The sequence below is a fragment of the Anopheles nili genome, chromosome 3, assembly GCF_943737925.1.
Source record: "Anopheles nili chromosome 3, idAnoNiliSN_F5_01, whole genome shotgun sequence".
NCBI classification, from domain to species: Eukaryota; Metazoa; Arthropoda; class Insecta; order Diptera; family Culicidae; genus Anopheles; species Anopheles nili.
The window spans coordinates 31164639-31182119 of record NC_071292.1 but is presented as its reverse complement, the minus strand read 5'-3'; the positions used below and the strand labels follow the sequence as shown (position 1 = coordinate 31182119).

At 45.0% G+C, this 17481-nt stretch overlaps 2 protein-coding genes across 2 annotated transcripts; both read left to right on the top strand.

Annotated features, from left to right (window-relative positions):
* Window positions 1-226: 226 nt before the first annotated feature.
* On the top strand, window positions 227-1218 carry LOC128724067 (cytochrome b5 domain-containing protein 1). The gene is made up of 3 exons (XM_053817831.1): window positions 227-385; window positions 466-810; window positions 883-1218. The coding sequence occupies exons 1-3, from the start codon at window positions 227-229 to the stop codon at window positions 1216-1218; spliced, it is 840 nt and encodes a 279-aa protein (XP_053673806.1).
* Window positions 1219-11075: 9857 nt separating this feature from the next.
* Window positions 11076-16335, top strand: LOC128725088 (tachykinins-like). The gene is made up of 7 exons (XM_053818806.1): window positions 11076-11313; window positions 14813-14949; window positions 15024-15205; window positions 15287-15326; window positions 15397-15523; window positions 15596-15706; window positions 15779-16335. The coding sequence occupies exons 2-7, from the start codon at window positions 14845-14847 to the stop codon at window positions 15967-15969; spliced, it is 756 nt and encodes a 251-aa protein (XP_053674781.1). The 5' UTR covers window positions 11076-11313; window positions 14813-14844; the 3' UTR covers window positions 15970-16335.
* Window positions 16336-17481: the final 1146 nt, after the last annotated feature.

Genomic DNA, 17481 nt, shown 5'->3' with positions numbered 1-17481 from the left:
ACTCTTCACTGGTGGCATCCTACAAATTTCCATCGTTGTCCGAATGAGCATTGTTCGAGTGAAAAATGATTGATTTCTTGACGTCTTGGCGTCTTTGTGCAACGCAAACCAAGCTGATATGGGCTCATGCATATTACATTTTGCCTTAGTTCGATCGCAGCAACCACTGAGTCAGCCGATTTGAGTGTGTGTTTTGGTGCCACTCGAAACCACCGCTAACGTAAGGATGTGCTGTGAAACCGAACCAAAGCCCAATAAATTCTATCTTCCCGATGAAGTCGTTATCCACAACGAACAGTCCAGTGCGTGGGTGAGCATCCATGGGACCGTTATCGATATCACGCCAATGTTTGGTCCACCCGAGAGAAAGGCTCCATTGAAGAAGGTTGGACAACGCTAATTGCAGCTTGCATCATGGAGAAGATCTCTAAACATCTTGGCGCTGTTTTTTTTTTCACTTACCAGACACTGCAGTGGTTGTTGGCACTCGCTGGGCAGGATTTGAGCGCGTTCTTCTACCAGAATATGTCGCCCGTTGAGTGGACGAACCGACTCGGCGAACAGGTTCCAGAGCTCGTGCCCTGTTTGGAGCGTAATCCTGCCACTGGTCTGCCCTGGTGGCGTGATCCAACCCTGATCATTGGCCGCATCACGTTCCACCCGTGCCCGGTGAGGATCATCAACACGTTGACATTCCACACGACGGAAATGACCGTTTGCTACGAAGATACGATCGCCGATGTGCGGGAAAAGTACCTGCGCTACAACGACAACGCGTGTCAGTACGAATGGCGCAAAGATCTGCAAGAGGTACGTATCCATCGCTCGGTTCTAGGCGGTTCCGGTAGCGAACTGTCACTTCAAAATATTCCTCATGCTCAGGGCACAGAAAAGGGCAAGTTGCAGTTGGATAAAACGCTGACGGAAAACGGCTATCTGGTCAGTCTTCAAAATCCGATACCGGTAATTTGGATTTTCTACATTCTTCCCCCCGGGCTTACGGACGCGGAAAGCGATCTAATGGCCGATGATATCTCGGACAGCCATTCCGGAAAATGTGACCCACCGACCGAGCGACCTGCAGATTTCTCAGACCACTCCTTCACGTCCATCTCGCCGGTGGTCAGTGGAAAACAGCGTGGAAGTACGGCTGCAGCCACAAACGGTGTGGGCGTCGTGCGCGAGATGGTTGAAGCGATGGAGAAAATTACAATATAATAGAAATTCTTGAAATTTTTCCGAAGACCCGCTTTCCACATTCCGTACCGTAGCTGGCAGACAACCTTCACCTGGGTGCGTGCCGTTGTTTTGCCGTTCCGGGACCGGGAATTGGCGTTGTCTTGCGCGCGAGATCGTTGCTGTTTTGTTACTGTTTAGCCTTTCTGTTCTCATCATCAGCATTGCGTTTCGGATAACGGCTGGAATGTCTGGCTTTCCGCTGGCACCATTGTTGGCCCAGTGGGCGATGTTGAGAGCGATTTTCTCCCTCCCCACCAGTAGCCAAATGGTCGACAGACCGTTTGATGCTCTCTCCGGTCTTTGTTTACCACCTTTGGGTGTTAGTGCGCTCACCCTAATTTATGTCCGTCGTCCACGTCGTCCGGAGAACTATGCTCCCCTGCCATAGTTGCTCCTAATGCGGGCCAGTCGAGTAATTTGTCGACTCACAAAGAGTGCTCAATTAATGCCGTGTAAATGCTTTGGAACAGCTGAGATGCCACTGATGGTGGCGGGAAGAAAGAAAGTTTTTTTTGTTCCGATTTTCCATCACCTTCAGAACCAACATGTCAGTGACAGCCACGCTAATGGGCAATTTTGGAAGAGTCCAAGACTGCGCAACAAAGCGCTGAAACCAATCGAATAATATATCTTTCACGTGATCCTCAACTGACACCCGATCGACGGATCGAGGTGCGTGTAACGCATGGTTCAAAATTAGCACGTTGATTTGCTCCTTGCCGGTGTTCGCTTCCAGCGTGAACGAAATCAACCAAAAACCGGGTGCGGCTTTCAGCATCCTTCATTAAAGCGGTTTGGCCTGCTGCCTGTTCGGCGCCAGGTGCTTTCGGTTGAATCGATCCCTTTGAAGTCTCTCTCTCTCTCTCTCTCTCTCTCTCTCTCTCTCTCTCTTTTCGTCGTGTTTCCCAACTTCCAGCGTAACGTTTCAGGTCCAGTGCATTCGTCGCACCCACTCCCAACGACGAAAACCCAATCCAACGGGCACAGACTACAGGCTTTTCCTCGCAAACGAACGGTTATCGTGGCCCGTGTGCGTTAACCAGCATGCGTCCGTGGCACGAACATTGGGGAAAACAAAAACACGAATACACCCTGGCCCTGCTGCCAAGGTGATTGTGGAACCAATCCTGCTGACGCTGAGGCTGGGTCACTGCTTTGTGTGTGCCAGCAGACATCCTTTGAGGCGAAACATCTGCCGCACTTGGCATCGCGATCTGAACATTGCCGGCTCGGTCGGTCACCGACTGCACCCGGTGCCAGCTGAATTGGTCGGCAGTGAGTTTCTTTTCTTGCTGTCTGCCCGCATTCTTGTGTCCGTGAAGATCACTTACAGTTGTGGGCGATATGATATACTTGGCTGGTGTGTTGATTTGCGCCATACAGACAGCCTTATTAGCGATCCATCCTGCGCTTTTTCAACGACCTATGCTAATGTTCCATGCTCATGATTGACTGCAAACAATTCTAACCAGAAATGCCGGCTTCGCTGCGCGAGTCGCCTGCACTGCAGATTGAACACACGTCTTTCGGCCACGCGATGCGAAATAAATGTTAGCGGAAAAGAGAAGGATAAAAGCATCCAACCGAAATCATCTCCAACGATCTAGCTGCACGTGTCCTATCCAAATGCAGTATGTAAAAATCGGCACGCGACAGCTGCAAGCTTTTTCTCGTTATGCCTGGTTTTCCTCTCCTTCGCGCCTTGCTGCTTTCTACTCGGTGCGTTTTCGATAAAGGGACCTACCACACCCCGACCAGACGGATCCGGGATGTGGATGAAGCAACGAAATGATCTCCTTTAAGCGACGCGATCGCATCCCACCCGGTCGTCAGCATCCTTATTGCGCCGCTAGGCTCACGTTGGCTTCGTCTGGCAGCTTCTGCAGGCAGGCGGGTCTGCCGGTGCTGGCATCCGTTTTTATCAAGCGTGCGATCCTTTAATTTACGGCATCGACGATGGCCACACGTCCTGCGGGGCTAAGTTGTTTCTTTTGTTGATGTTTATCGTTGAGCTAGCTCAATCATTAGCTAACCGAATTGGACGCCCTTTCAGGGATCGTACACGGGCTGGGCTTGCAGGCTGAGGACTTTGTTGCCGTTTGATTTGTTTTATTTGTCCTGTAACTTTTTATGGTGTTCCTGGATGGCTTATCATCAGGACATGTGAGCCGTTTCTCATCTGAGGTGATGACTACAGCTTTCGCTTTTGTCAGAGACAATTTCATCGGTTTGTTATTTGTTGTTGCTTTATTTTGGTGTTATTTTGATAGTTTACATAATTTTTCACAGCTGTTCAAGCGTATTCTAATTAAAATCGTCTCTACATTTTAAATGCACCTTATAGTTATCAACAGCATACGCATAATTTTTGTATGTTTGGTTTTTTTAAATTTATAATAGAAAAGTCAATATAATGCTAACATTTTCACTGCACAGCATGTATTTCATTCGATTACCATATAACATATTTTGTTCCAAAATTTAAGTTCTTGTATATCCTAAAAAAAGGGATATTTGAAATTATTTGTAATTTGCAAAAAAAAACAAACCCAGAGGAATATTTCATTGCAAACTGCCTGACAGCGCCCTCTAGGTGTGAGCGTTTGAGCTACATTCTTAACCAAAGCGAAAGGAAACGTGAAATAAAACAGTGCCTAAACTTTTTTTAAATTGATTGTCATTAATTTAAACCCATTATCAAATTCAATTAATTTAACTTAGTCAATTGATCAAAGTGTCTATACACACGGTTAAAACAAGTACTATATTTTTACATTTTTTTATGTTCGTAAGAAGGGTAGAATCATACACAGGCCTGTTGTATCACGAAAATATTTTACCTTTTTTTTAAAACAGGGGTATGTACTAATATTCTTATAAAACTCATTAGGCTTTTTAATACGGCACAAGAAAGTCATTTGACAGAGCTGTAGACAAGCCTGCTTAAGACAGCGACATCAACATTGTAACCAATAAATGAACAGCATTAAGAGCAACAGTACATAGAGATAGTAACGATAACGACAGCAATAACCATGTTTACAATTGATTATGTATTCTAATTGACTTTGACCAATTTTATAAACCAGGACAAAGAAGAGTTTCTGTGGACTTAAATACTACAAAAGGTGAAATTTTGCGATTTAAAAAATCGGTGGTATTATATAAAGAAAAGATATTCAATAACATGAGGGCATTCCTGAAGTTCAAGCCTTTAACTTAAACTAAACTTAAGAACTTAAACTTAAGAAATTAAACATGGTTGAAAACTGAACGTTCTCTTTTATAGTTGACTCCGCACCACCTGCTTTTATGTTTATTTTCTCACTTTTGTTTTCATAATCTGTAACGCCCAAACAGTTTCCCTAAAAGGCACAAAAAATCTCTCTCAAAAATTAAGAAACATAATCATATTTGTCATTATGACCAGAAGAAATGTTCTAATTGCTACTCCATTAGCCGCAGTGTTATATTGCTTAGACCACTCTGTTTAACGCTGCTTCATTTATCACTGTAACATATTGTGACGTGTTTCTAGCGATAAGCGAGACTTTCCTGTACATGGTCGGTTTGTTTTTATAATTTAATCAATTTTCATTTCGTAAAAGCATCTAAAATCCGGTAGCATTTGCTGTAATTACAAGAACGTTATAAAAACAGCAAACGCAAGAAAGCAAGTAAGCAAGAAGTACTCTAAAACTTACTATCCTAGTCACTCCACGAAAGATTACGTTGTGCAATAATGAATTCTGTTCTACATCGCATGGGCTGGTGCTAGTTCACATTGATGTGAAAACTATTGAAATGTCTCTCGAAACCAAATGCAACAAATACGTCACGTGGCTAAAAATCGCACGAACAACACGGACGAGATATTATTCAAAACAAAAGCTAAATCTTCCAACAAAAGAAATGCTAGCCGAATAAGCAAAAAGCACTCACTCCTGTGTGCATTGTCTCCGAAAGTGCATTCAAAATTTCAACAAACCGCACCAGCAACGGTCCCCTTCTACTGCTGCTTCTCAGCTGACGACGATGGAATAAGGGTTTCGCGGGTAATTCCAACAACAATCGCACGGACGCCGACGCATCTGAAATCGAATCAAACACGTACCGCGCGCGTGCCAGAATCGTTTCGTTAATGATTCCGATAATCATAGTGATGATGAAGAAAATTGACCATTCTCATTCACAGGCGCGCAGCGCGAACAGAGCACACGTACCAAACCCGAGCGCTGCTTTGGCGCTCTCGTAACGCATTTACCCCGTCAGGGAACCACGTGACGATGGAGCGAGCACGCACGAGAGCCCTCTGTCTCGCTTTTGTCGTGTGCGCCTGAACGAGATAGCTTGCTCCCAGCAAGCGTGCCAGCAAGCCGCCAGCCGGTACAAACAGAAGAGAAATAAATAAAGCTACGGCCCTGCGTGTGCGTGAACGAGCAAGTTGCACTGGATATGGGAATAAATATCCGCTTCGTTCGTCTCAAACTACGGTACCAGGCGCGAAGCGAGCGCGTGTAACCTGCTGTGCTGCGTGGTTGGTGTGGTGCGCAGGTGTGCGTTGCCGACAAGGCCTTGCATGGGGTGGCAGCAGTCTTCGGCGCGAAATGTTGGACAAATTAATAGATATAGCTACAGTAGCAGACGGGAATCGAGTAACGTGTGTCTTTTGGCGTGAGTAATAAAATAAAACGTTATTGTTATTATTGTGTTCTGTTTATTTAAAAGGAACAGGGTACCAGGATATTCGTTTGTTTAGTCGTGTGTTGGAAATTTTCCCACCACACAACATGCCAATACCCTTGGGAAACCCGCTAGGTTCTTTCGAGCGTGACGACACGCACCTTCAAAATGGGCATCGTTGATGTGACTCGGGGATAAGCAAATCCGTCCCTCATTCAGTCTATCACCAGATACGAAAGTGTCATCTTTATGCCGCAGTGGTTGAGCAGTTTTTTCTCTCTCGCCTCACACATTGGGATAACCATCTGATGGACATTATGATTTCAACGCCAACACGAGCTACACACCATCTTGTGGAAATCAGCTGCTTCATTCACGCTACACTGAAAAGCGCCGTGCACACGTTGCACATAACATTCGTTACATGAAGCAAACTCCAGCCCAGTGCTTGAAGAGTAAATATGGCCACGAACCTAACGGCAACGTGGTAAATGTGCACCAACAAACAGACGAGAATAAAATGGCGTAGAACATCGCACATTTTAAGTGAAATGTTTGCCCGGGATCGCAGCACCATTGAAGGTGGCCACTGAAGGTAGAGTTCGGTTGGACGCCGGCGTAATTTTTTTTCTCTACATCTAGGGGATGCTAACCGTCTGTCTGTTTGACCGTAGAGCACCGCTGCACATAACGCAGACCGGTGTTTTTAGAGCTAGAAAAGCGACCAAGTGGGCAGCAATGGGAGAGGTGGATTTTCTAACTAAGCTAGACGAAGTTATCTAGGAACAGTTTGCTGCCTCATTCGTTAGGGAGAGTGAATGCAACTTAGCCAACACTTTTAACGCGCAAGCGAGAGAGCTGATTGGAAGAACAGTAGTTAAAGTGGAAAACTGTTCGTTTTTTTCCGGTCAAAATTGTTGCATTTTGTCATCACGATTTTTATTGTGGGATAAAGACATTCTTTTTCATGAAGGATGGTGTATTTCTGGCAACAATCATCCTTTGTAAAGTAGGTAAATATTTGCATTAAATTGTATATTATATATAAATATGTAAATATATAAATAAATATATATATATATATATATATATATATATATATATATAAATATATATAAATATATATGTATATATATATATATATATATATATATATATATATATATATATATATATATATATATATATATATATATATATATATTTATATCTATATATATAAATATATGTATATATATATATATATATATATATATATATATATATATATATATATATATATATATATATATATATATATATATATATATATATATAAATATAAATATATATATATATATATATATATATATATATATATATATATATATATATATATATATAAATATAAATATATATATATATATATATATATATATATATATATATATATATATATATATATATATCTACATACAAATATACAAGATTGTTGATTGTAATTTAGAGTATTGAATTTCAATGCAACGCTTATTTATTACAGCTACAGCATTTCATAATTTTAAATAACATATGTTTCAGTGTTTACACTAGCACATGATCTAATTTTTCATATTTCACGTGTAATACACCCGATATATAACTGTAATTCCAATTTATTCGCATGTTTATTATTTTCCGTGTCCTTTTAACTACGATACATCGATTTCCATAGCTTCAGCTGAATGTTTTAAGCTATAGTAATAATTCGGAACACAAAATCTGCACACTTGTAACATCTCATTTTCTTACTCTCCTTCCAGCGAGACAGAAAGGATGACAAATTGAAGACGGATTGAATAAGTTAAGATAATAACGATCCCGGACGGTGCCCAGATTCAAACCCCTGTTGGCAACAATTAGCATTTTCCCTTCTCAAACCGTGTACCACAAGCGTCTACATCGACCGGCTGATATATGGCGCCCTTCTCCGTATCAGCTTCTGTTCTTTCGACTCACCATCGAAACCCGGTTTAGCCCAGCACCATGAGCATCATCATCGGTCGTTCCGGCCCTTCTAGTGAGCTGAAAAGCGAGTGAAAAGAGCGAGACTGAGTGTCGCGCACGCGTGCACCCGAGCGAGACCGAGAACGCGATGGAGGAAAAAATCTCATCACACACTCGCAAAGCAATACAATGTACAGCGATGTAACAGGGTGCCAGGAAAAACCTTCAATTACGCGGTACAACCGAACGCAAGCGGTACTGTTTTTTTTTTCTTCGGTTGGTACGAATCCTCCCCATGCGCCGACCTACCGACCTACCGTTTTTTTTTCAACCACCTCGAGTACGCAACCACCCTTCTTGGCGCGTACGCAGACACACCACTCGCGCAAGGGAAGTGCACTATGTACACGTACGCATGTTTCGCCTCAGCGACAAAAACGGCATAGCAGGCGGTGACAACGTTAAAGATGCCCAGGAAGATGAGTTTTTGGGGTTGGTTTTTCGCTCGCTGTCGAACGTGTCGAGGGGTTGTTTCACCTAACCACCCACGGACGGGGGCGTTCTGAGCTTGGGGTTAGAAGATAAAAATTTGGTTATCGTACCTGTTGAGCTGCCTGTGGAACCACCGAACGCAAACGCGAGTTTGTTGGGTACGGATACCTTTTTTTTCTCGGGGTTTGTATTTTCATCGGCATATCGTTGGAACATTTATTTTTCCTTTTTCCGCAGGTTGTTTCGAGAAGATAAAGGACGAAACATAGAACACGAGTGGAGAGATTCGAGCAACAAAAAAAAACGGTGAAGCACGTGATGTTGGATCTTTTGGGGAATTTCCTCCCTTTGGCCTCGGCGATGCTTATTGTAACCTAATTTGTTCTAATTTATTGTAGTGCCAGCCAGCGTACGCCTCGTGGCGTCCTTGAACGTGTCGAAGGGAAAGAGTTCTCAGCGAATAATAGATCGCGGTGATGGAACGTATGCTCGACGGCTTTAATACGAGAAAGGACGGATCCGGAAAGCGACCTTCACCAAGGTATGCTTTACAACAGCAGTAGTAGCAGAGCATTCAAGCAACAAGTGAGTGACGAAATGAACAGGACTCGTTGCGGATAGACTCGTACAAACCGAACGGCAGCTGGACAGGACATTCAAAACGATCCCCGTAATGTGACACAAAAAGAAATAAATCCATGCTTATCAAGACGTGTGCATGTCCGGGAGCCATTTGGCGCGAAAGAATCTTTTCCCAGCTGTGATGCTGGTGATGCTGCTAGCGAATGGCTCGGGAATGGCTTTCAATAATAAATAAGGTGTGCTATCTTTTGTTCGCTGGTCGGTACATTTTTCGAGTCTACTGAAAACAAAACGGTAACGAGCTCGGACTAACTGCATGGTTTGAAGCGAGCGAAACAATATGCCCAGATCCAGCAGGGTGTCCTGCTGACGAACGGAGACGAAACCATCCCTGGGCAAGGAGATTCCACGCCATACATCATCGTCCTAGCGGGTGTTCTTTGAGCACGTGGGCAGCGATTTTTCACTCCTTGGGCGTCTTTTTCTGCGACCATGCTGCCGGATGAGCAAGTGAGTCATTGCAAGGTGTTTGCAGCTCAGTTGCCGAGCAGCTGAGTTCTCCCCCGGGGAAAGTTGGCATATTTGAACAAGATCAATTCGAAGCGCGTTCCTGCCGCTCGGTAACCATAAATAGCCCGAACCGTTCGTCGAGGGTGGTGCCACAAAACGTTAGTTTAATTAATGGACATGGCGTGTAGCGCCCGTCACAAAGTTAATGATAAGCCGCACTAGCCAATGCTAATAGCCAGGGCCAGATAACGAGGTTGATAACTCCGCGATAGGTAGATCTTTACCGACGAAGCTTGGGCGCATTTGTTTTTGACCATATGCTCCGGCTCTGGCTCCGAGGGGCCACGATATGCCGATTTTTTTCTCTCCCCCCCCTGGCTGGACGCGATTTTCTTTTTGCGTTTGTGTGTTTCGCTATCGCAACGACCAGAGACAAATAGAAGGTAATCCACGGTGTTGTCATTCGATCGCTTCCAGCGCAGAAAACCGCGCCCGGCAGAGTTATTGATTTCGCAGAATCATTTGCCATCTTTCGGTGACATCGAATCGGGGCCAATTTGTCGGCTGCATCGAACGGGGTTTGGCAGATGAGAGCCGAATTACATGATACACTCATTTCGAGGTACATGAAACAGGGCGCAAGTACAATCAATGGATGGATTCAATTATTGCTGCAGCCGGGACCGATTCCTCTAAGCTTATCGCTGGGCGATAGGAACCGGAATCGAAATGCATAATAGGGCATGGGCAAAAGCAGGATAATTTATATTGCTATCCAAAAAGGCGCTCTCACGCCAAATTAAACAGATAAACATGTTATGAGCAAATGGTCGAATGATCCTTGCAATAGTTTCAGCCCGATTCCGTCGCAAAAATGGGCGAGGCTTGGCGCAAAAGAAATGCAATTTTCATGATTAAATCATGTAACGGTGAAATGAGACAAATTGTACCAGAATTAGCAGGAATCGTAATGTGTACGGAGCTGTTTCATGTTCCATTTTCTGGCCCAGTTTTGGATTGCAAAAATTGTTGATCCTTTTTCGGTAAACGACACCGGTTTGCGAGCAGCACGGTCATCAAAAAGGACCCCCGTTCAAAAGCAACAGCCCGATTGATTGAAGCAACAAGCTGATTGTAAATTGTATCACAAACCAGCGTAAATCATCACGGGAAAGCGCCATTGCACGACCGTTTTGTCGACTAATTATATGTGCTGTTTTTTTTCTTTTTCACACCACACGCATCCCACTTTCGCTTTCACAAACTCCAAAGATCTCTAATTTTCCTCCCAAATTAGCCCCTAAATTCAAATTCAACCGGACGCTCGGTGGGCTGCCACCTACCAACGAACGCCTCGTAGTCTCCCGGAGTCGGTGATCGTTTCGCCCGTCGGTTCAGTCGACCGATTCAATGCTTGGCGAAACGTTTCAACGCATGCCTCGGGAAGCGCGAACCCATTTTCCGACCCCGGCGATGTCCGGTTTGCCGGGGCGGCGCGGTTTTTCCGACGCTATATAAAAGCGCAAAAGCGCGATGGGTTCTGCATCATTCATACCGTAGGTGTCGCTGACTGGTGTGCTGCACGCTGCAGTGGAAAACACGTGCCCCGATCACGGAGCAAGGATCTCGAAGGATACACCTTCACAGGGAATCGGCAGCCGGCACTGCATGCCGTTGCACTTCGGCTAGTATTTAGTGTGGGGGTTTTGTGTGCTCTCGCGTGTGCTTTTGTTGCCACTTTCGCTTTCGAGCCACACCGGAGTTGATTATCCTTTCCGTCAGGAGCTGTTCCGTTCAGGCATCGGTGCTTTCTGTGGTGTGGAATTTTCCCGAAAAACCAAGGTGAGTCGTAATTATCGTATGCTTATGAATGCTGCAAAAATAACGCCGGAAGCGGCCACCGTTCTCACCGACGGAAGCTGCAAAGCGGAGCAGAATCCTGCCGCCGCGGGCAACCTAAGCCAGGCTGAATATTTAATTATGTTTGCGACCCACCAAAGAGGGCCTGGGATGACTGACGGGATGAGCAAAATCAGATGGGAGAAAGCATCAAAAGAAAAGTGCCGCGCGAGTGTGCTGTGCAATGAAATGATGATATTATTCATCCAGCCTTTTTCCAGCGTGCTAATACGGTACCGTAATGCGACGAATTAAGATACACGGCATCGTTTGTGGGGAATCCTGCACGGGAAAGTGAGAGAAAAGTGTTGTGTTGATGCTTTGATCCATGGCGAGTTGAGCGAGTGCCGTACGCTTTTCTTTTATTTTTCCGGATTAATTATTCGAGCACACAATTAGACTTTGAATCATAAACACGTGAATGTGAAGCAATCTTGTATTTTATACCCATATCAGTGGGTGGGAAATTACTTCCAGAGTAATCCTCCCCCTAAACCGGCTTAAACATGATTTTATTGAGCTTGATCGGGGAGAAAGTAAACTTAAGTTTAACAAAATTCCAAGCTCAAAAAAAATCGTATACAAGTGAAAATCACCAAAAACGGATTTAAAGTACGCAGGATTTTAAACCATTAGTAAAACATTTGCTCCATGTGTTGTGATGCATCGCAATTGCTTCACAAAAGCGAATAAATTATGCAGCCCTGCGGTTTGAAAAGAGTTCATTTTGTTGGTTTTTAATCCGACAGTAATAAGGGCCCATCTGGGCACACTCTAGCACCATAGTTCGCATCATAAATACACCCAATTATATGCAAACTGTGTTTCGATTTATGCCCCGCACATACGCGGATAATGCAAACGTGGGGCACTCGTTTTTTTCTCACATGAATCTGTGGTACGTTCGAATGCGTCACGAGATTTTTTTGCTCTCCCCCCCAAACATTCGGATGGCTCACTCTCCCTCGCATTATGCAAGAACCATTGAATCGAGAGTAGGCACCTTTATCATAGAACTCAAAAGGAACAAAAAAATTGAAACAAAAAAACAAAAAAAACACCTGGGCACCTGGGCGCGAACACGAAGCATTACCTGACTACCGGTCGCGGTACGTACGTGAGCATAATCCTTATGCCTGTGATGGCCTGCGATGGCCATTTGCATTTCGCTCTCAAGTTTTATTTCGTTGACCACCGCGTTTTTCTATGAATATTCATGCCCGAATACGTGCTATCCTTGCGGCGCACGCCGGCAAGCTTAGGCATTAATATATCACTATAACTGTAACAGTTGTGTACGTCCTTGGAGTTTTTTTTTTTTCAAAAAAACCGCTCGGTTTTTATTTTTCTCACCAACCCAAGAAGGTGCCTCCTTGCGAGGCGCATCTTCACACCACATTCGCCTGCAAGCAGAAGCGAACGCAATGGAATTAAATTTACCACAAACTCCCCCGAGATCCTGACGGACCGACCGCGAAACCTCGGGCTGCTTAATCGTTTGCTTCTGTTGGCGGGTGTGTATTAAATAAATCGGAAACAACTCTCCTCCAGCACGGCTCGGGCGGTTGCATTTTCCACCAACCCACAAGAGGGCCACGGGTTTTCCACGGGAAATCACATTACTCCGGCGGGGCGTTCGCGAGACAGTCGTCGATTTAGCTTGCACTAGCTTGATGATTTAGTGCTTCTAGGATGAAGAAAAATGAAGCCTTTACGAGCGAGAAAGAGAGAGAGAGAGAGAGAGAGAAAGTACCTCAAAACCCAGCTGCGGCCACACTGAGCTTTAGGTTGTTAATAACGCCACGGAGAAGCTGCTTCCGGAAGTTGGCCAGCTTCAGAAGCTTCAGTTTAGCTCCATAGCCAACATAGCCGCATAAGTAATCGGTGGTGCATTTTATCGCCCCTCGCAGGACGAAAGGATAACGCGTAAAAGCGTCACCATCGGGCACTACGCTGGCTTAACGCAATTATTTGCGCTCCTCTTGCCGCAATCGCTCGTACCGATTGTCCGCAAACGATGCGAAACTGCTGTCGAATCGCATTGAGTTCTAACCACCGGTTAAGTGCCGTTTATCGAGGAGTGTTGTAGCGGAATTTGGCGCCACTTAAGCGAAAGCCCGCACGCAAAACGGTCCTTATTCATTAGTCGTTTTGCGCGAGCTACACGTGAGGCTTCTGTGGAGCAATTATTCTTCATTAGTTTTGCGGTATGACATGAGGGTGCTCCGTTCATGAGAGGCATTGGAAACTATCAAAGTTTCCAAGAGCCGTTTGGTATTGGTAGACTGCTAATCTTACGAGAGACCCTCACAAGATGTTACCAAAAAGGGTGTGCTACCTGTGCGAGGCCGACCCGTGTCAAGGCAATTTTTTGTTTGCTTTCCAACAATCGAGGGCTTATTGATGAGTGAGCTTTATGGAAAATCGTAGGAGTAAGTTGATTTATTTCCTTTTCACCTGCGGGCAGCTTTGACATTTGCTCTTAAATAGCCATAGATTTAGCAATTAGCATATGTCTTTTATGAGTACCGAAAGACTTTTATTTGATCGGGTCGATGTAATGATCGTATCTTATATAAATTATGCACAAACTGTTTAGGTGATAGCATTTTACAAAAACATTACTATAGATAGAGGTATTAAATGTGAACAACAAGAAACGATATTGTTTTATTTTTTTACTCAATTATTTAGATAAAACATACGGCAAAAAGTTAATGTATTGAACTGATAGAATAAGATCGAGTTATTCAACACATGTAGTAAATATAATCATAAAATATGCAGATAGTTGTCTGAATCTCACTGTATATTAAACGCTTCTTACCCTGTTAATTTATTTTATTAGAAACCTACATAGTTTCTGAAGCGAAAAATGAAATCTAATACACCATATGTTCGATGGAGCGATAGTTTGATAGAATGGCAGACCTTTTATTATGTGTTTCTAAATCAAGAAAAAAAAACGGCATAATCTGTCATAATTAAATGCTTTGATTTAAATGCGTGCTCCACTCAATTTGATTATCGTACCTGTTGCTCGATCAAACGCAACACGCGTAAAACAATGCGATTATCCGCGCTGCACTAAAATAGACCCTCTTCCCAATCGGGCAATCGAACGCAATCCTTTGCAACACAACTGAACCGTGAATCACGCCGTGTGCGTGTAAAAGCATATCGGAGAGAGAAAAAAATACAATCCCAACAATCGGCACGTAATCAATTTGACAACTATAAACACAGGTTGCGTGATAACGCGCCACCTTCTGCTAGTTGCACTTAGCTTCACCGAGTGGCTCGATCGGCAGGACGCGTGCTTCGTCCTTGTAGCTCGTCCTGTCACGTGTGGTTTTTTGCTGTCGGGCGAAAGGAAAACGATTAATTGGCGTGCAAGGAGATACGCGTAATTAACGAAATTCGTACCCACACCCACTCGCAGGATCCCCTTTCCCGACAAAAAGAAAAACACCCATGAGCCCACCGACAGCAGCAGGACTGCAGCTGATGCTGCTGCTAGCGCTAGGACTCGCGAACTTCGCTTTTGGAGCGGCTGTCGAAACGCCACCAGACGCGCCGGTAAGTGCATTAATCGGTGCATTGTAATTGGGCGTTAATTGCATTATCCACCCACGCGCACACGCTTTCCACAGACACCCCTCGAGAGCATCGCAAGGACCGGTGAGGATCCGGACACCGACGATGGGCTGTCAAGTTACGTGGCGTTTGGTGAAGGCGAGCTTTCCGTGCCCTCGGCTCGACCGATCGCTTCCTCCACTGGTGGTTGGAGTTTGTCCCGGTCACGCTTCAATCCGCAGCTGCTGGATGGGTTGAGGTAAGTTCGGATCAATTACACAACACACGCACCCCGATTGATTGAGCTAAATGAGTTCGCTTTACGTTCGCACACCCACAGGGCTGCTTTGGCGGTGGAAAGCGATTTGCAGGGCGAACAGGTAAGCATCAACAGAAGTGTCTTTTTGTTTTGTGAGGATAATTCACCCGATTCCCGAATGCACCTTGCAGATGCACCTTCGAGCGGATGAGGACACGCGTGAGCCGGGCTTTGATGCTTCCGAGCGGATCCTTCCGAAGCGAGCTCCAACGGGGTTTACGGGCATGCGAGGACGTCGCATTCCGTCAGGATTCAATGGTACGTCCTTGTTGAGTACGATCGAACGCCAGATCTCACACAGTGCGCTGTTTTGTACCTTTTTCCCCACAGGCGTACGCGGTAAGAAGTCGCTCTCGCTGTTCGGTTGGGACAATCAGGCTGCCCGGAGCAGTGGTCCAAACTCGTACCGGGACGGTAAACGAGCACCGTCAGGATTCTTGGGTGAGTGAACGAGGGAAGGATCCTTTTTCTCTCGCGCACTAACGATAAATCGCACACTTGCTTGGGTTGCAGGAATGCGCGGTAAGAAAAGCTTCGAAGTGACACCTGACGAACGGTGGAACTTGGAGGATCTCGAGGACGATCGGCAAGTGAAGGAGTACCCGAGTTTTCTCGTGCTCGATCCAGCCTTTGGACCAGCGATGCATTACAACGGAGCACCTCCAAAACGCGTCCCAAACGGGTTTATGGGACTGCGCGGTTAAAGGACACACAGGACCAAGAGCAACGACGGGAGCACGTGGAGAGCGCGTCAAAGGACCTGCAGAGAGGGAGGGGGAAGGATCTCGCGGTAAGCTGCTCAACATCGACGTCATCAGGCATCTGCTGCTAGACATATCATCATGATCATCATTATCAGTGAAGTCATCGCGACTTCTCCAGTGTACAGCGGGCGGCATTTGCTAGGACGTGTTCTCTCTCTCTCTCTCTCTCTCTGTGTTGTTCGCTCTCACTTTCTCTCTCTCTCTCTCTCTCTCTCTGGCTCGTCCTGGAGGATGCCCCTGGAGATGCCCCACTAAATTATGCGAAAACTAAACCGAAACTGAATACAAACTGGCTTCTGGAAGTATTATAGCACTGTTGAACAACAAATCAGGGGCTCATGGTGTTGTGTTTTATTTTTCTCTCATTTTTTAACATTGATTGGTGTTAAAGCAGTTGATGCACATTCTGATCCGTTCCATATCACATCACGTTCTTTGTTGATAAATCCATGCGTGAATGCGCATATATTTTTCCGATTATACGTATTCTTAAGGCTTGGCGTGAACCACACTTTCAAAAGTAATCATTTTCAGATCTTGTTATTAGCTACACAAATTCACAATCGCTTTTATAACAACCTCTTACTCCATCCACAACGATCGACCGCTCATGCAACCTAACAGAAACTAGTACAAGCGTGGTTTATGGAGTTGTGTTCTGAATTTTTGGCGTGCATTATCCGACCGAAAAAAAATATCACAAAACTCTCTAATTGATCTGCACGTTGCAGCTTGATGAGACGTTAATGACATTGAATAGGGTGTGTTTATTGAAAGCTCGTTACGATCAAAAAATTGCCTACCGGTACAAAGCTAAAAGATTAGATTTTAATAGCAGCTGCGGCTTCGATGCACGCGACCGTTCTGCAATAGTAACAGCTGCACGGTGCTAACATTTAGTGGGGCGAAACGAAATGGATCGATGCAAAAGTGCCATGGTGGATTTTCCCGAAGTTTTCCGGGTATATTCGGGCTTACTGGTGGCACTCGTAGTTCTGCTAACACCCACGGCCGCTCTGCGACAGTACTCTTGTGTGCAAGATTCGAAAACATCGTGCGTTGTGCATAACGTAGCTCTGGAGCAAACAAACACGAGCTTTCTGCACCAGTTGCCGGTGGGAATAGAATTGTTGCAGTTTCGAAACCTCACCGCAGAAGCGATTTCTCGGCCGTTTTTCAAACACATCGAACCCAACGTGAAGTGGCTGTACATTATCAACTCCCCGAGACTAAGGACGATCATCTTCCCAACCAACACTACCATCCAACAGTTTAGTGTGATGCGAACGTCTCTTGGCTGGATCCATTTCCAGAAAAACCATCCCCTAGACATGCTGTCGATCGTATCCTGCAACTTGGAGCAAATTCCACCCTCGCTGAAGAACTTGCACCGTGCGAGTTACATACGGATTCAAAAAACCAAAATCCGTTACCTCGATCTCGACTTTCTGA